Source organism: Calliphora vicina, chromosome 5, assembly GCF_958450345.1.
Source record: "Calliphora vicina chromosome 5, idCalVici1.1, whole genome shotgun sequence".
Taxonomy (NCBI): domain Eukaryota; kingdom Metazoa; phylum Arthropoda; class Insecta; order Diptera; family Calliphoridae; genus Calliphora; species Calliphora vicina.
In genome coordinates, this window is record NC_088784.1 from 105811615 (window position 1) to 105829657 (window position 18043).

The 18043-nt window shown below is 27.6% G+C and overlaps 1 protein-coding gene across 1 annotated transcript in view; it reads right to left on the reverse strand.

The window, feature by feature from the left end:
* Window positions 1-3277: 3277 nt before the first annotated feature.
* Window positions 3278-18043, reverse strand: part of LOC135959637 (Krueppel-like factor luna) — a 314200-nt gene continuing 299434 nt past the window's right edge. Inside the window, exon 4 of the mRNA XM_065510629.1 lies at window positions 3278-3692. Coding sequence (XP_065366701.1) covers window positions 3517-3692 — 176 coding nt within the window. The 3' untranslated portion in view covers window positions 3278-3516. The remainder of the gene's footprint in view (window positions 3693-18043) is intronic.

The following is an 18043-nucleotide window of genomic DNA, read 5'->3' on the forward strand; positions in this document are numbered from 1 at the left end:
AACAAATACAAGGAGATTTGAATCTCTTCAGTTGCTTCCCACAGATCCATTGTTTAGAACTTTAAGACAAAGATCTAGCATAAATTTTAAATTTGAAGTCTGATCATTAACAAATAAAATTTAAACACGTTTTTAAGGTTTGCTCTCTGTACGCTCTGAACTCTAAGACATGGCTGCTTATATAAAGATTTTATTTTATAATTTAAAGATATAGTTTATGCTCGAGATGAAAATAATGGGAATTCAGAGTGAAAGTGCATCAAAATTTTAATTGTAAATAAAATTGAAAATTACAAAAAATAAAAAGAAAAAACGATCAAACAAATAATCTACTAAAAATAGCACTGTAGTAATGGTTAAGTCTCAAAAAATTAAATACTTTTGCTTCTAAATGCTAAAATGTACTGAGAAATAAAGATCTATAAAATTTTTTCGACTTTTTGGTTATAAAAATTCACTATTGTAAAGTAAAAACTTTAAAATATAAGATTTTACAAAAAATAACATTTCTTTTCCATAAACAAACTGGCAACACTAAATATAATAGTTAAATTAATCATCACATACTTTAAGGCGCCATAATAAAATGCGAATTTTTGCCTCCTTGAGATATGTGAAGAAATATGTTTTACTTATGCAGCTGTTCGGCTTTTTTAACGAGCATAATGTTTGATTGAAAATTTAAATGAAAATGTCCGGTTGTTTTGCATACGAACAAGGATGCAACCAGCTTTAAATTTGTCTGTCCATACTGTCCATTCATTAAGTACATCATTCAATTAACCTTTAGTTAATGAATTCCAAACATTTATTCAGTTTGAAAAATGTTTGCAGAAAATTACATGATGTAGTAGGACAATATCAATCAGTGTGGATAGTTTAGACTTTTCGATTATAGATTTAAATTCATTTTATCAATTTCTGGTTATTTTTTTATCGTGACGATATACCGACAGTTTTCATACAAAAAGTATTTTATTTGGAAGTATGTATATCGTTACGAACCATAGATTAATTAAATGGGACTTAATGTTGAAACAGAACTGGATATTTAAGCATTTTTTCGTACAATTTAACATTTAATTAAATTTTGACAGTTTGAGACGTCATGTGGTTTCAACAAGACAGACCGTAACACATGGCATACACATCATGAAACAATTAAATTATTGGTCGTTTGGTTTGGTCGGTCTTGGCCGCCCTAGATTGTGTGATTAACACCATTGAATTTCTTTTTATGCAGTTGTTTGAAGTCAGACTATAACCATTTTTACATTGAAGCAGGAAATTTAACGATGCATCAATAACAATCTAAGGAAAATCTCCGTTTCCTATTCAATTTTATTCAAATCTTGCGTAAATTTTGCGACATCCATAATAACTCCTTCCACGCGATAAGAGCATGAATTACTATGCACCATGACTTTCATTAAATTTGCTCCGAAAGAAATTATCAAAGCAGAATCAGAGTTCTACAACTAAAAAGGTTCCTGATATTGAACCTGTAATTTGCAAATAAATCAAAGCAACAACTAAAATAAAATTTCCAAAAATTAAAAAAAAGAATCATAGTTTTATTTTTAAAGCATTTATTAAAATAATAAAAATTACATAAAAAAAATATTATTATTATTATCATTATTATTATGTTTAAAACTTTAATAAAAATTTAAGTTTATAAATTGAATTATAGAAATAAAATAAAAAAAAACTTAAAATTTAACAGAAAAATAAATTTTGCATTAAAAATTAATAAGACTGACAGACAAATAATGTGTTTTTAAAAACATACATAGAAGAATTTAATTAAATTATTACTTTTTAAAAAGTTAAGGCCAAACTAGGACAAAAATACAATCATTTAAATTATTTATTTGTAAATAAAGCAACAAAGTTTCAAATATAGATTTTTTTCAATATGATTTGAATTTAACATTTGAGTAAAAAATGTAATTAATTTTTGCTTAAATATTGTGTGCACAACCGTTTTATTTATAGTTAAAAAAAGAAATTATAAATATTTTTAAAGACCAAAATATCAATAGAAATTTAATTAATAATACTTTTGTTATTGTAAAAAAAAACTAGAAAAAATAAAAGCAAAAGACTTGATTTTTTTCAAAGAAATTAAAATAAAAATAATTTTTGTTTTTAAATTTTTGTTTTAATAATTTAATTTAAGATAGTAAGAAAGGGAATATTGTTTAGTTTTTGAATAGGTTTGATTAGAGTAGAATACCATTTTTGTTTTAATTTAAATTATATCATGTTTGTTTTTATATTCTTTTAAATCAACAAATTAATAAATATGAGAACTTAGTAACTAATATCGTTAACATAAATGTTTGAAACATTATTTGCACTTGAAATTTTTAATATAAAAATAAACAAATTTATTTTGTAAAAAAAACTAAAAAAAATATGTATTACTAAAAGCCTAGATACATGTAAGTATATTATTTAATATTTGGAAATTTATAAAAAAACAGCTCAAAATATTAAAAAAATTTTCAGTCTTTTAAGCAAATAACAAAATGACTAAACAATAACCAGGGCAAAAGCAATTAATTTGAAATATTTTGCATTAGTATTTAAAGTTAGTTGCTTTTGCCAAAGTTTGCTAAAATCAACTAAGTAATTACTTGCCCAAATTAGTATTGTGGCTTGTTTGTTTCCATATTATCCAGGCTTGAAAATTAAATTTGCAACATGATTTCTTTTTTACTTTTAAGATTTATTTTTTTTCTGATAATTTTTTGGCAGTGTTTAGCTTGACACTAGCATTTTTCTCTCTCTAAATATTATTTTTACTAATTTTTTTTAAAGACAATTTTGAAAATCAAAATAAAATTTGTTTCTTTAAACAACTTAAACACAAAACTTACTTAAAACATAACATATCTATTAATTAATTAATAATTATGGTAATAATATATAAATATATATTTATAAAAAAAAACATAAATTGCTTTACTTTGGTAAAAATTTGATTTGTTCTTGTTAACATACTACATACAATACAATACACTTCTCTTGCTGGCTTAAAAAACTAAAAAACATTTTTTTATCAACTCCACAAATTATAATAATACAAATAAAAGTAATGAATTTCTTTTTTTTATTAAAAAAAATACAAAATTATATTAAATATATGTTTAAATTTTCTTTTAAATTTTTATTTGATAAAAAAATGTGTGATGATGATGGCACATAACGCTCATAATGTAAAACTTTCTTCTCTAGGTTTTACTTACATACTTACCTTTAGTTTTTGCTAAATTTTTCTCTTAAATATCTATATGCTACAATTCTCTTAAATGCTTAAGAAACTTAAATTTAAATTTATGTTTTTGTAAGGAGTTTTGCAGTATAGTTTCTTTTTTTTCCCAGGAATTTTGCACTGTTTTTCTTAATTATTCAAAAAAGAAAAAAAAGATGACTTTTTTTTCTTGATTTGAATTTCTGTTGGAAGATTTTCCTCTACCGCTTTTATTCTAGGGCTGGCGTTTGCTTGATTTACATGTGACGTTTCATGTGCAACGCTAAGTGATCGGAACGTGAGAAACAACGATCACAGTTGCGGCATTTAAAGGGTTTGGCGCCAGTATGTTTGCGATAGTGACGGGTTAATTCATCACTGCGTGCAAAACGCCATTCACAACCTTCCCACGAGCATTTATACGGTTTTTCGCCTGTAAAGAGAAATAAAGGAGATTTATTAAATTAAGAAAAACTAAGTATTAATAAAAAGCATTAAGTTGAATGATTAAGTTGTGTTGTCCAGTTAGACCTTCTCGGGCAAGATTTTTAAAAATATTTATTAGCCTATGAGTCGTACAAATTTGTATGGAAATTATTCGAAAATGATTTCCAAATTTACAAAAAATAAAATTTTTTGGAGAAAAGCTTTTAAGTAATAAAGCTCCTTTGAGCTAAGCTTTAAAGCTACCTAATTTTTTGAGTAAAGCTTTTAAGTTAGAAAGCGGTTATGTTAGACAGTGTTTAGGAACAGCATCTGTGTTGGAAAGCTTTTTAGAGAAAACTTTTATGTAGGAAATAATGTTTGTATTAAAACAAGATTTTTTAAGCTTTTAAGTTACAAAGTTTCTGGCGTAAAAGCATTTATGTAAGGAAGTTTTTAGGAACAATTTCTGTGTTGGCAAGCGTTTATCTAACATAAATGCTTTTTCAAGTTTTTAGGAACAGATTCTGTGTTGAAAGCTTTTTAGGGAAAAGTATTTATGTAGGAAGGAAATTTAAGAAAACGGTTTTATAAAATAACTTTTTTTAAAAGATTTCTGGAGTAAAGTTTGTTTTGTTTTGTTTATGTGCAATTGAGTTTATGTTAGGAAGTTTTTAGGGACAGCTACTGTGTTGGATAGCTTATTACTGAAAAGCTTTTCTGTAGCTAATATTTTTAGGGAAACTATCAAGGTTGGAGAAAAAGTCTTTTACGGATAAAGCTTTTATGTGGGGAGGCTTCTTAAAGAAAAATATTCATGTTGGGGAGGTTTTTGAGGAAAAGCTAAAACCGGTTTGGCCACAGAATTTTTTTCAAAAGCTTGTCTTTGTTAAAAATCCATTTGGTGGCTAAAGCTTTTTTGGGGAAAATATCTTATACAAATATAGACAATTTTAAGTTTGTTCCTTTTTTTGGATTTAAAAAAGCCTGTCAATAAAGTATTATGTATGTGTTGGAAATGTGTTTTTAGACATGTGTATTTATTTGTTATCCTTCATTGTACGTGTATGCAAGTATAAATTACAATACGTCTTTATTTGTGTTTGTAAATTTTTCAGAACTTATTTGTTTTCATTATTTTTGTTTTGTCTTCAGAATACTTGGTTGTAGTTCTATTTTTTTTTTATTTTTTTTGTTTTATTTATCTTTTTTCTTGTTATTTTCTTTATTTCAAATGTAAAGTTTTCGTTTTCTGCCTTTTCATTAAAGAGTGTGTTCGTTCGTACGTTTTGTTTTAAAAAACTTGGCTCATTTACATTTTCTTCTCATTGTTGTTCTTGTAAGATCCTTGTTTCATTGAAAAAACAAGAAACAAAAATAATAATAAAACGTAGTAAGGAAAGAAAAGTTGTTTGCCGGTTGTTTTGTTTCTGATGAAAGAATTTTAATGAAATTAATTTTTTTCTTTCATTTCTAGTTTTAATTTTTAGTTTTTTTCTTTCATTTCTTCCGTTTTATTTGCAAGTTTTAAGCACAAAAATGTTTTATTAAATAAATATTTATAGCAAATGCATATTGTTGAAAATGTTCCGTAAGGTAAATAGAAATAAAACAAAAATAAATTAATAAAGCCAGAAACCAAATTAAACTTTTGTAATTTAAGCAGGAATGAAAAAAGAAATAACAAAGTTGTGTAAGCTGTGCATATTTAGGGAGTAAATCCAAAGATTTTTAAGAAAGTATTTAAACAAATTTCAAATATAAAATTGAAATAAGTATTTTTAAATTGTTTTAAACAAATTTGTTGCATTTGTAAGTTTCAAAGTAATTTATTGTTAAACTAAGTATGTAAATTAATTAAGGAAATGCTCATAATTTGAGCTGTTTAACTAAAATGAAATTATCCCACTGTATCTCAGTATGTATAACTTAAAATATCATTATTTTAAATCTTGCACAAAATTTATGATTGAATAAGTTAAACTTAATTGAAAACGAGGTCAATTTGGTATAAAAAAACAGTCATTTGTTATATATAGTTATTTTCTATATTCTTGGCAATACAGATAAAATATGTTGGATTCAGTTTTTTTTCTTTTTTGCACAAAATTTTTTTTATAATTTCCGCTTGCTTTGTGCCTGTGTTTAATATACAAGAAACAAGAAGAAAGATGGGAAATAAGGAAACTGGAATGAGGTTAAAACCATAAAATAAAGCTACAACAGAATGATGGGGATAAAATAAAAAAAAATAACGAAACAAGGAAAATCTCAAGCAGACATGCACATAAAAATGGCGACAACCAAAAAACTACCAAAATTTAAAACAAACTCTCGAACTCAGAGAATTGCAATGTCTCTACACTTTTCGCTGCCATAGTATACAGCCAAACAACATTAATAAAAGCTTTAAAAGTAGCTACAACTGTAGTGGTGGTTGCTAATACATCTACCAGTTTAATTTCTAAAGAAACGGCAGATATTTTTTCAACGAAATCTATGCAGACGACGTGCTTAACATGTTCAAAAACACTTACAGAAACATACATCCATGCGATGTACTACATACATTCATGAACATTCGTATATAAAAATCGAATGTAATTTATAGTTAAACATCGCAGTTTGTTAAACTAAAGAATGGACGTATAAGAAAAAACGCAATCAGGATGTGCCAAAAAAAATTGCATTTAATTTAGTTTGCTTAAGAATTCCCACAAAAGAAACATTGAGAAATTCGTTTTACCAAACTTTAACAAAATGGAAATTTTAACAAAATGTATTTCTTTGATGTTTTTCATAATTATATTGTATAATTAATAATTGATATACAGTTACGGTCCAATTAACTGATTAAGTTTAAAGTATTTAAATTGAAGAGAGGATTAACAGAACTTTGAAGCTACAACGTGGATTAACTCTTGCTTAATCAGTGTTGCATACTTTTGGGAACTCAAACAAAGGGCTACATTTTAAAAACGATGTTTTATAAGGAAAATCTATAAAAAAATTTAAAAAAGCGCAAAACAACCTGTTCAAATTTCGAACAAATTTTAAAAGAAATTAATTCTTTTAATCCCAGTGTCTCAACTTGGATCAGTTAAACTGAAATGTTTTGAGCCACTGGCAAGTCTAAATTTAGCTAGAAAAGAGTTAGCATTATTGTAATAATATTTTAAACACAATTTGGAGAGAGAGGGAGAGATCAAATTTATATTATATGGCGGTTATGTTTCAAAGAAAAAGATTATTAACTTTTAAGCAATACTTGTATTTTAATACACGGTGGCATATTCCGTTTGTGCCATCCACTGATTTAATTACATATAACAGGGAGAGCGATTTCCTACATGTCACTAACTTGTTCGTAGCAGGACGTGACATTATGACACGCAGTAAGAGTTTTATATAAAGCTTAAAATTTGTTTCTACTCTTTTTCTTTAAACTCACAATATTTTTAGTTTATTTTCAAATGTTCTCCATGATTTCACTGTATTTTTCTTTAACACAGTGTGTATTTTATGGCACTTTTAAGTGGCCACTAAATGCATTAGCTGTGTCACACACTTGCACATATTTTTCAATTGTACTATATAGTTTGGCAAACATGTTTAAACTGCGCTGGACTTGAACAGTTTAGCTATTAGTTTTTGCGCTGTAATTGAAATTATACAATGCTTATAAATGTACAACATATATAGAGGGCTTAAGTGATAAATAAATCGCAAACACAGCACACACTTGTGTAAATTAATAGCAAAGATGTCAGACATAACTCTTAAATTATGTAAGTTTCTTAATAAGAATTAAAACAGCATTTGTAAGGATTTTAAGGTTTTTTCACAACAAAAGCTTTTTTCGTAAACTTATTACAAACAATACTTTATAATAAAAAAGATATTTTCACAAAAAAAAAAAAATAATCATAAAAAAAGCTTTTTCACAAAAAACTATATATTTTCAAGAAAGATTTGATTTTATAATCAAAGCAGCTATTTTCTTTAAAAAAATTAATTAAAAGCCAAAAATCTTTATAACCAAAAAAGCTCTTTTCTCAAAAAAAACTTTTTATATAAAATAAAGCTTTTTCCAAAAAAAATATCTCTTTTCTCATAAAATAAATTGTACTCACAAACAAATCATTATAATAGATATTATAGATATTATATTTTCACAAAAAAACATTTATTATAAAAAAAGCTTTTTTCACAAAAAACCTGAAGAAGATTTTATAATCAAAACAGCTATTTTCTTAATTAAAAACCTAAAATCTTAAAACAAACAAAAAAGCTCTTTTTCAAAAAAAACTTTTTATATAAAATAAAGCTTTTTCCAAAAAAAAAAAAAATTCTCAAAAAATGTTCTCTCTTTTTTCATAAAATAAACAAAATTTTATAATAAAAAAGATATTTTCACAATAAAGAAATAATCATTTTTTTTTTCACAAAAAAAACTTTGTTAAACATCAAAAAAGCTATTTTCAAGAAAAATTTTGTTTTATAATCAAAACAGCTATTTTCTTTAAAAAAAATAATTAAAAACCAAAAATATTCATAAAAAAGCTCTTTTCACCAAAATATAAAATAAAGCTTTTCCCCAAAAAACTAACTAATAGCTTTTATAATCTAAAAAGCTATATTCACAGAAAAACTGTTTAGATTTTTTTTCCACAAAAGAAAAGCTTCCTTCTTTCATGGAAAATAATCTCTCATAAAAAATTATTTCCGTAAAAAGTTTCTTTCACCAAAACAAAAAGTTTCTTCTAAATTTCCAAAAAATTTACAGAAAATCAAATTTCTCTAAAATCTCAGAGAAAAATGCTATACAGCAAATAAAAGCTTTTTTAAAATTTAAAAAAGCAGAGAAAGTTTTTTGACAGTGAATAAAAAAAAAAATAAAAATAACTTTTATAATTAAAAAAGTTCTTTTCACAAAAATTTAAAACATTTTAATTCAGAAAGTAAGCCTTTTATATATTAACACATTTTACTATCAAAAAATGTATGCATAAAAAGTTTTTTCATAATTTTTTCAATAAAAGTTTCTTCAGACTTTGAACAAATTTTTTAAAAAAATGTGTATTTGATAGAGAAAAACTTTTGTCGCAATAAATAAAAGCTTTTTTTATAATTTTATTTTCAGAAAAATATTTCACATCCAATTTTTTCCCAAAACAAAAATTGTTTAGAATTAAAATTCTCTGATGCCGACAATTTTTTAACAAAAGCTAATTTCAACCATTTTGTTTTGTGTGAAATAATACAAAATCCGCTTTATTTAATACAAATTTAATGTTTGCCATTTTCGTTTCTCCCTTTACCACAGTCAATATTTCACTTTGAACTTAACAATTTCCTTTTTCGCAAAACTTTATAATACAATTTTCATAAAAACCTTCTTGCTGTCTTTGTCTTTTATGGTTATAATTTAATCCACTTTATATAAAATACTACATATACTAATACACACACACAAACATTTTGCATATATATTAGGTTGGCCCCGTTTGTATGGTCTCATCCGATGTTCCCGACTAAAATGAAAATTTAGTTTGTTTGAGGAGACAATTTCTTAAAATTTTTGTTCTGGCTTGTGTATTTGGAGAGCTGAATCAGATTGGGGGAAAATAGGTTTTCAAAAATTCAAATAAATTGAAATAAACTTCCAATTTTTTTGCTGGCACCACCCTATCTTTGTATATATACTCTAGATTTAATGTATAACGAAAAAGCTTTAGTCTTAGCAGCTGCATTTGGATGATAATGGCTTTTGAGACACACAGCAATTAATTGTAAATAAAATGTGTCCAATAGTTTGTAAAAAGGAATTTTTTAATTTCATTTGTATTAGTTCAGCTTGATAAAACTTAGAGATAGCAAAATATTTTGGAATGAAAAACGAACGAAAAAAAACTTAAGGAAAATTGCTTTGGCTTTTACAGTATTCAATCAATTCCATGTATTAAAACTAAAGGCTTGCATTAATGTAAAAAGAAGGAAGACTGCGCACAGAAAATGACAAAGACAACTATGGCTGTCCTGTGTGCGTCAAACTGTTGGTGCCAACACTGCTCGTAGCACACTTGCTTTATTCCTGGTGCTTGTGCTTTAATGGTCGTAAAAACTTTTTAATTACCCGCTAACCATTACAATTTTAAAGTGGTCGTGTAGAAATCCTTAAGGGAGAAATTGTTTTCTTGATGATGATAAAATCGACAATAATTTATGGCCATTTAAGAAGGGAATAAAATCAAGTAGCAAAAGAAAATTAAAAAGGGTTCAAATACAACACGGTTTTTTTGTTGTTGTTATGGTTGTAGCGTTTTAAAACAGTTAATTTAAAAGCTTTTCTGCCAACATCATCACGAGTGAGTAGAGCTTATCAATTATCAAACTTTTTGTATAGATAAAATTTATAATTTGCGTTTTAATTACATTAAATTTTTGTTTTTGTACTCGGTTATAATGATTGAAATCAAAAATGGTAATATCTACTTATGGCTGTGTAGTATTTAAAAGCTCTGTGATTTAAAGTATAAATTTCCCTTAAGGGTTTGGGCACAGTTTCCTAATTGTGTCTATATTTCTTTTCACAGCCGCTCGACAGTATTTTTTAGTTGTTGGCAAAAATGTTTCTTGTGTTGGAAAACACAACTCATATACATACATCCGTTTCCCTGTAAAAAAAGAAACCGGCATTCATTCATTTTTTACATTTAGTTTTGCTTACTAACACTCACTCTTCTTACTCAGTCTCTTTGCAAAGATTTATGCGATATTCTTCTTTCCCTTTTTTTTGTACATATTTTGATCATGGCTATAAAAAATATGCGGCCTATTTTTTAATATTCCTTTATTTACTTAAAGAAAAACAGCGTTAAGGAAATGACGAAACAAAATAATAAGAAAAAAATATATATATTTAAAGGCCTTTTGGCTAAAAAGCTGGAAATGTTGTTTTCTTTATAATTTCAATTTGTGTGTGTTTCTATTTTCAATGGATTTTTGCTGTTTCTTATATGAATAATATTGGTATGTAAGATGTAGTTTGTATGTGGGCTTGGTTTTTTCTCAAACCCATATACTTTAAGGCAAGGAAATATGTCAAGCAAAACGTAGAACTTAAGGCAAGGAAGAAAAAAAGGCTTTAAGTAAATTTCTCAAGAAAAAAAATAACTCCTACTAAGGAGTGAGATCGAAAAATTCTTAACATACATATATGTTTATAAAAAAGAAACCACTAAACTTACAGCTTTAATTTTTTTTTATTTGATTGAAATTATTATTACAATTTACAAAAAAAATTATTTTTATAGTTTTAATCACTAGTGATGAAATTTTGAACCTTTTTCGGAAACCCTTCCATTAACGTTTTTATAGTGCTTTCTGTCACTTTGCTCGAACATGTAGTCCATCTCCGTTTAAAATCTACCACACTTTTGGACACCTTTTTTGTACTCTTCAATTCTCTTTTAACAAGAGCCCAATATCTCTCCACTGGCCTTAGCTCCGGGCAGTTTGGAGGATTTGCCTCTCTTGGTACAAATACCACATTATTGTTCTTGTACCACTCAAGGGCTTGTTTGCCATAGTGACAGGATGCCAAGTCAGGCCAAAAATAAGTGGACACATTATGAAGTCTTATGAATGGAAGCAGCCTTTTTTGTAAACATTCCTTGATGTAAATTTCGGTATTTATAGAGCCCGTTGTAACAAATGAGTGGCTTCTTTTGCCGCAACTGCATATTGCTTGCCATACCAAGAACTTTCTGGGAAATTTTGTCTGCTTTTGGGTCCTAAACTTTTCTTCAACATTCCCTCGAGCATCAGCAACATAAAATTTTTGACCTGGAAGTTGCGAAAAATCTGCCAGAACATACGTTTCGTCATCCATTATGCAGCAAGAATATTTTTTTATAAAACTTGACTTCAATTTCCGTGCTCTGTTTTTGGCCTCTAAATTTTTAGTAGCGTTCCTGTCAGGAACTTTTTGAGCCTTGTATGTTTTTAAACCTGCATTAGCTTTAACTTTTCGTACCAAATAGTCCGAGCACTGAGCTAACCGGGCTGCTTTCCTACCGGATGTGTTGGGAGCTCTTTTGAAAATGCGTTCTATTTTTTTGGCTTTAGAAACATCATGTGGACCATTCCTTCTACCTGAACCAGGTTTTCTATCAACTGACAAGTTCTCCCGGTACTGTTTAATAACATTGGAAACAGTTTGACGGCAGACCTTTGTATGCTTGGCCAACTTTTTGTAAGACCAAGTTGGGTTTTGTTGAAAATATTTAATAATTTCAGTACGCACTTTTTTCTGGTCACTCATTTTAATCAGATTAACAAAAAAATTAATATAATTGACATTACACATAATAACTGACATGTTTTTCAAAGGTAACTTGATCAAAAAAAAATTCAAATAATACTTGGGTTAAAAAATGTAATGAAAAACGTGTGTTAAGAATTTTTCGATCTCACTCCTTAAATACTAAAATATAAATCCACTTCATACTCATGTATATAATACAAATATTAAATCTTTATTTTTTCTCTTTTTCTTGGGAAACATGAAAGCAGTTACAATAAAAGGAAAATCTTTTGTCTCTTCTGTATGAAAGGAAGCCTTAAGGAAACACAAATTCGCCAAATCACACAAATGTCAGCCAGATTTAAGTCACATTTATTATAATTTGAGTGTTATTCATTGTATCATGTGTATATATGTATTTGCTTTAATACAAAAAACTTAAAACTCTGGCTGTAAACATTTGCCACATTGCGGTATTTGTGGCATGCAAGTTTTTCTGTGTGCCACAATTTGTCACTAAAGATATAACATAAAAGGAAAAATTAGAAATTTGTAGGTTGAGTAAAGCTTTAAAAGTAACTGAAAAGTTAAATCCCTACTTTTTTAAAGTTATTATTTTGAAAAGCTTAAAAACAATTTTTAACACAGGCTTTTGTATTGGAATTGAAGGCTAATTTGCTCAAGGGAAAATAATAGCTCTAAATAAAGCTTTTAGTGGTGATATAAACCATCTTTTAACTAATTAACGGTTTCATTAAGCGGCTTTTTCTAATATGGCATTAAAAGCTTTATAAAAAGCTTTTGAAGATTCGTTTATTTAATTTGTTAATGCTTACTTGCATTTTTGGTTGAAAACAATTGTTTTTTGATAAAAACCTTGATATTGATCTAAACTTGTTGAAGTTAAAATTAGCAGGTGTAAATTTAAATTTACAATCAGTTTATAAAAGCTTAATTTTACGCAGTTTTTATTAATGTTTGAGCAGAAACTTTAATAGTTCAGCATTAATTTCTTAATATTTATAAGAATCTCTTATTTCATATAGGATTTTGAAAAGCTCCTGTAAATAATAATAAAATGTTTTAGGAACAAAATTTTTGATTTAAAAAAATTTTAGTGAAATCAATTGGAAAGAAGAATCAAGATAGTCGTGTGTTTTTGCTTATATCTCAACCAGTTATGGACCGATTTTCTTTATATGGCTATGACGACTCCACTATCAATAACGATCCGGAATATGGGGGTCTCAAATGAAAAATGTGGAAATTACAAACTTAAACATAGCCTTACCACTCATGGTTAAGAGTATAAACATAAATCTGAAAGCTATTTTATGATAAAGCTTAAAATTAAATAAACAGTTTATAAAGCTCCATTGAAGAATGTTTTTATTAAGTATATGTTGAAAGCTTTTCCAGAAACGTTCGAATTAAATACTATGTTCTTTCTTCAAATTTTAAAAGCAAATTCAGTTTTATTAATAGTTTATTTATGGATAATTCCAAATTTCATCGACTCAAAAATGGAGTTTTGAATTTGTATCTTTTTTGTTTAGTAAAACTTTAGAACACGATACTTTAAGCTAGGTATTCTATGAAGTTTATCAAGGGCAATTTTGTAAAGAAGATCGCATAACTTTGGAATGCATCTTGAATGTAATTTATGAAACTTGGATCAGCAACTTTTGAATATTTTAATGAAATTGATCGTATTGACTGAGTCTGAAAGCTTTATAAAATGCTTTCACTACCCAAGAACAGTTACTGACTAAAAGCTCAAACAAGAACATTTATATTTTCGAAAGCAGAAATAAGAGCTTTTAGAAATACTTTTATAAACTTGTGTGAGGTTTAAACTCTTCATATTTAATTTAACCAGCAAATAAATAAGAAATTGGTGGTTTTTAAACCATATATTTATTTCCATGAAACTTTTCACACAAAAGGGATTGTTACTTAAAAGCTTTTAGAAATCTGTGTAGGGTATTAGATTCGTATTTATTTTCGAGCTTTGTCTTATGACAAATTTGCCTATTTCGTTTCAGCTCATTTCCAGCGATGAGTCATGTGAATTTTTCAAATGTGTGTGTATCTTTTAAGGATAAATTAGAAAGTCTAACAAATTTTACAAAACTGTTCAACTGACAGCATCTTTCTTACGATTTTTTTAGGCTTTAGCATGTTATTTTATTATTTTCTTTCTTTTTTTTCCAATATTTTTAAAAGGGATTAACTTTTGTCACATTACAACACTATCAGCTTTTGCATACCTGACAATGAGTCTGCTAAACATGTGTTCTACTACTGTGAGAGAGTAAGAGTGTAGATATGTCACTTTAAATCAGAGTAGGTGTTTTAGAAATATATAAAAAAGAAAACTTGACTGTTGGGGATTTACATTTGTTTTCTTTATTTTTGGCTTGAAATTGAATAATTGGTTGTCATAAATTATCTTTTAGAGTCTGTTGGGATTTGTCTAAGGATTTGAAAAGAATAAAATAACCTTCAACTTTTAAACAACAAAACACTTTTGCTTCTAGCTCCCTGTTATCCACTCTCTTTGCTATTACCAGCCACTATGTGTCTTACCATCAATGTTGGCAATGTTGGCTTTTTAATCAATAATGTATGAAATCCTTGCAAAGCTGATTCTTTCTATTTTGTGGTTTTAAGAAATTGTTTAAACTTAAGTAAGCCATTAGAATTATTTATTTATTTACAACAAAACAACAACCAAATTAACCATATTTATTTAATATTCATTTTGTAACAACTAACGTTTATACTTTATTTTTTGTGGCCAGCATATGAACAATTTGTTGCTGCCACTTTCTTAACTGCCAACAGAGTTGTGTGTCTATTGATTAGTGAGTTTGTTAAAGGAACAAATCCAAAAGTAGTAAGTGTCTGGGTTAGATTGTGTGTAAAATAGAGAGGCGTTAATATGAAAGGTGTTAATTTGTTAAAACCTTTTGTTTTTCTTTTCTTTCCATTCCATTCCTTTCACTTTTTATTTTTGCTATTATAGCAAGTGTTGTTATTGTTTCTGCTGGTTATTGTGTATTAAGCCTTTTTTTATGTTGGCAAAAAAGTTGTTATTTATTCTTATTGGTTAACAATATTATTCCTTGAAACATGAAAAAAAATTAAAACTTTTTCCTTTCTATACTTTAACCACCTACTGTTGGTTTTTCTTTGACTTCGTTGGCTTTTTCCTAATTTGGCTTTCATAACCAACCATCTTAAGTTGGTTACGGAAGTAAAATTAAAGCTGGTTTGTTTGTCTCTTTGTATGTGTGTAAATAAGTTCTATTTTAGTTGTTTAACTTAAATAAGTTGGAGTTGTTGAAAGGTTATCGTGGCATAATGGCAGGGGATAACAAAAAAATATTAAATTACAGCTTCATATACCTATTAGGGGCAACCACTACTTTTTCCAAACATCCTGCTGTTTGTTGTTGTTTAATAATAAGCAACTACAAAAGCTCCCTTAGGGTGTTATTTAGTGTTTTGTAGGCCATTTTTTTGAATTTTTTGGCATAAATCATCAGCCTTGCTTACAAAACTCATGTTGGAGTGGAGGCATGGAATTCTGTAGGTGTAAGGAAAATCTTTTGTAATGATTACATCAAAATTTATAAGAATCTGATAACAAGTTTTGGTTACCAGCCACAAAATAACAACAAAACTGTGTAAACAAATTTATTTTTTATGACGTAATATGTTTTCATGAAGAAAAAAAAATGAAAATGAGAGTTGTTGGTTAGAGAATTTTGAAGAAAAATGTCAAAAACATGAAAATTAGTTATTTGTTGCGGGAATAAGTAATTAACCTTTTTAAAGGTCAGATGATTAAAAAGGGATCTAGTAATTTTATATTAAAGAAACTTGATAAAATAAGGTTTATAGTAAGGAAGATTAATAAATTAGGTTCTCAAATGAACTATGAAAGTTAAATTAACAAAGAAAATCAAAATAATGATAAAAACATAAAGGATTTGGGCATATATCCTTATATGGACCTAATTGAATTGAATATCTATCCCAACTACTATAACAGTTTTATCAAATGTTCAAAGAGTCCTTGAAACATGTCATGGGTTTATACATGACATCGTATCTGATTCCCGAATAACGGGAATCTCTTGTATATCTTAATAACTCGCATCCCACTAAGCGACCAAAAAAACTTTTTTTTTATTTTTTTTTTAAAACAAACACAAACTGCGAAGCGTTTTGCTTGTCTGCAGATACACCCAGAGTATCTGGCGGGAATCGAACCCGCAACCCTCCGATTAATAGTTAAGCACACTATCGACTAGTCTATCGCGGCCAAAAAAAGTTAGGTTTTACAAAAAAAAAATAAAAAATTGTATGTTATGAGTTACAAAACATTTATTTTGATAGATATCCAACTCGCAGTAAGCGACCAAATAGGTCTTCAAGGAAAATATCTAAGCTTTCTTTTGAAAAAAAGTTTTTGATTTCGAAAAAAATGCCAAAATTAGTTTTATTTTTTTTTCCAAAGATTAAAGAAATAGCTATATAAACTATTTGGGACACATTAAGAACAATAGGTAATAAGTTAAATGGATGAAAAGAAACACCAGTTTGCCCAAAATGTAAAATTTTGACCTCCTCTAACTCAGAGAGTTCTGGACCGATTAAATTAAAAAATTGTTTATACCGATCGGAACACATAGATTTCAAAAGTTGGTTCACATGACATGAAATCCCCCATAACCGCTATAGCCATAACTTTCACATATAGAAAATCGGCCCACAAATGCCTGAGTTATGAGCAAAAAATCGCGACTAATCGATTTTCCCACCACAGTTTTTTTATAACAAAACTTTTTTCTCCAATTTTCTTTTACCAAAATTTTTTTCCCCTAATTTTTGTTCACACCAATCCTTTTTATCAATATTTTTCTGAAAAATATATATTTATGTTAAATAACAAAAGCTTACTAAAATTTAACTCGAGTAATAGACAACATTAGTTAGGTCATTAGGATCGATGTTGATCGCTAGGCGCCAATAAAACTTTACTTGAGGCTAAGATGGCTAAGGTCTTTAATGGAAGAAAGTTCTTGATTAATATTCTGTAAAACTACCTTGCATGAATGTATAGATTACTTCGATCTGGATGATATTACGCGACATTCGGCTGTGTCTGTTAGGTCAACAGGAGTAATGTGGCAATTGTACTGCTAATCGATTGCTAGAAGAGGAACTTTACTCTCTGTTGCCGAAGTCGATAAATTGATCAATTCAACAGGGTCCCTATAGAGGTGTGTGAAATTTAAAAAGATGGTCTCTAGAGCCTTCATGTTTGAAGGATATTTAAAACTTTAATGATATTAGAATCATAACTTTAAACTCAAAATTATTTCAGGTATTTTAAACAATCTCTAGTATTTACCATTAATGTCAAAGCTCAGAAAGTAAGTCAATAATTCTAACAAAAAGTGACAGAGAAAAATCTTTACAACAAAACCTCTCTAACCTCTAAACCATACATCAAAAATTATACAAAATTCCTTAATAAACCCTTTCTAAGACAATACTTAAATGAAAAACCACTTTGTCTTGAACTTGAAACCCTTAACTTTACAATTATGAAAATAATCCCCTAAAATTCATCATTATGATACTGTTTTACAAAATGAAACTAACACACACACAAAACTAAACAAAACCGTACAAAACTATAATTTAAAAGCCTAAAATGAAATAAAACTTGTCATCTTAGGTTAACAAAATCATATTGAAAGTTGCCACTAAACGAAAATCCTTTAAATCTCTATTTTAACACCCAACTACTTTAGGCATTCTCCATACAAAATCTACATAAAAAAACTAAGAAACCTTAATGAAAATAAAATCTACAGCCTGTCAACCTCTATTATGTACATACATATGTATATAATGGGTAAATGTATAGAGGGACGTAAGTATTGTCATTGCCAGACGAAAGGGTGTAAAAAGAAACTGTTATATGATGACATGGTTTCAATACCTAGATTGAAATGTCAAAAATTGTTGTTTTG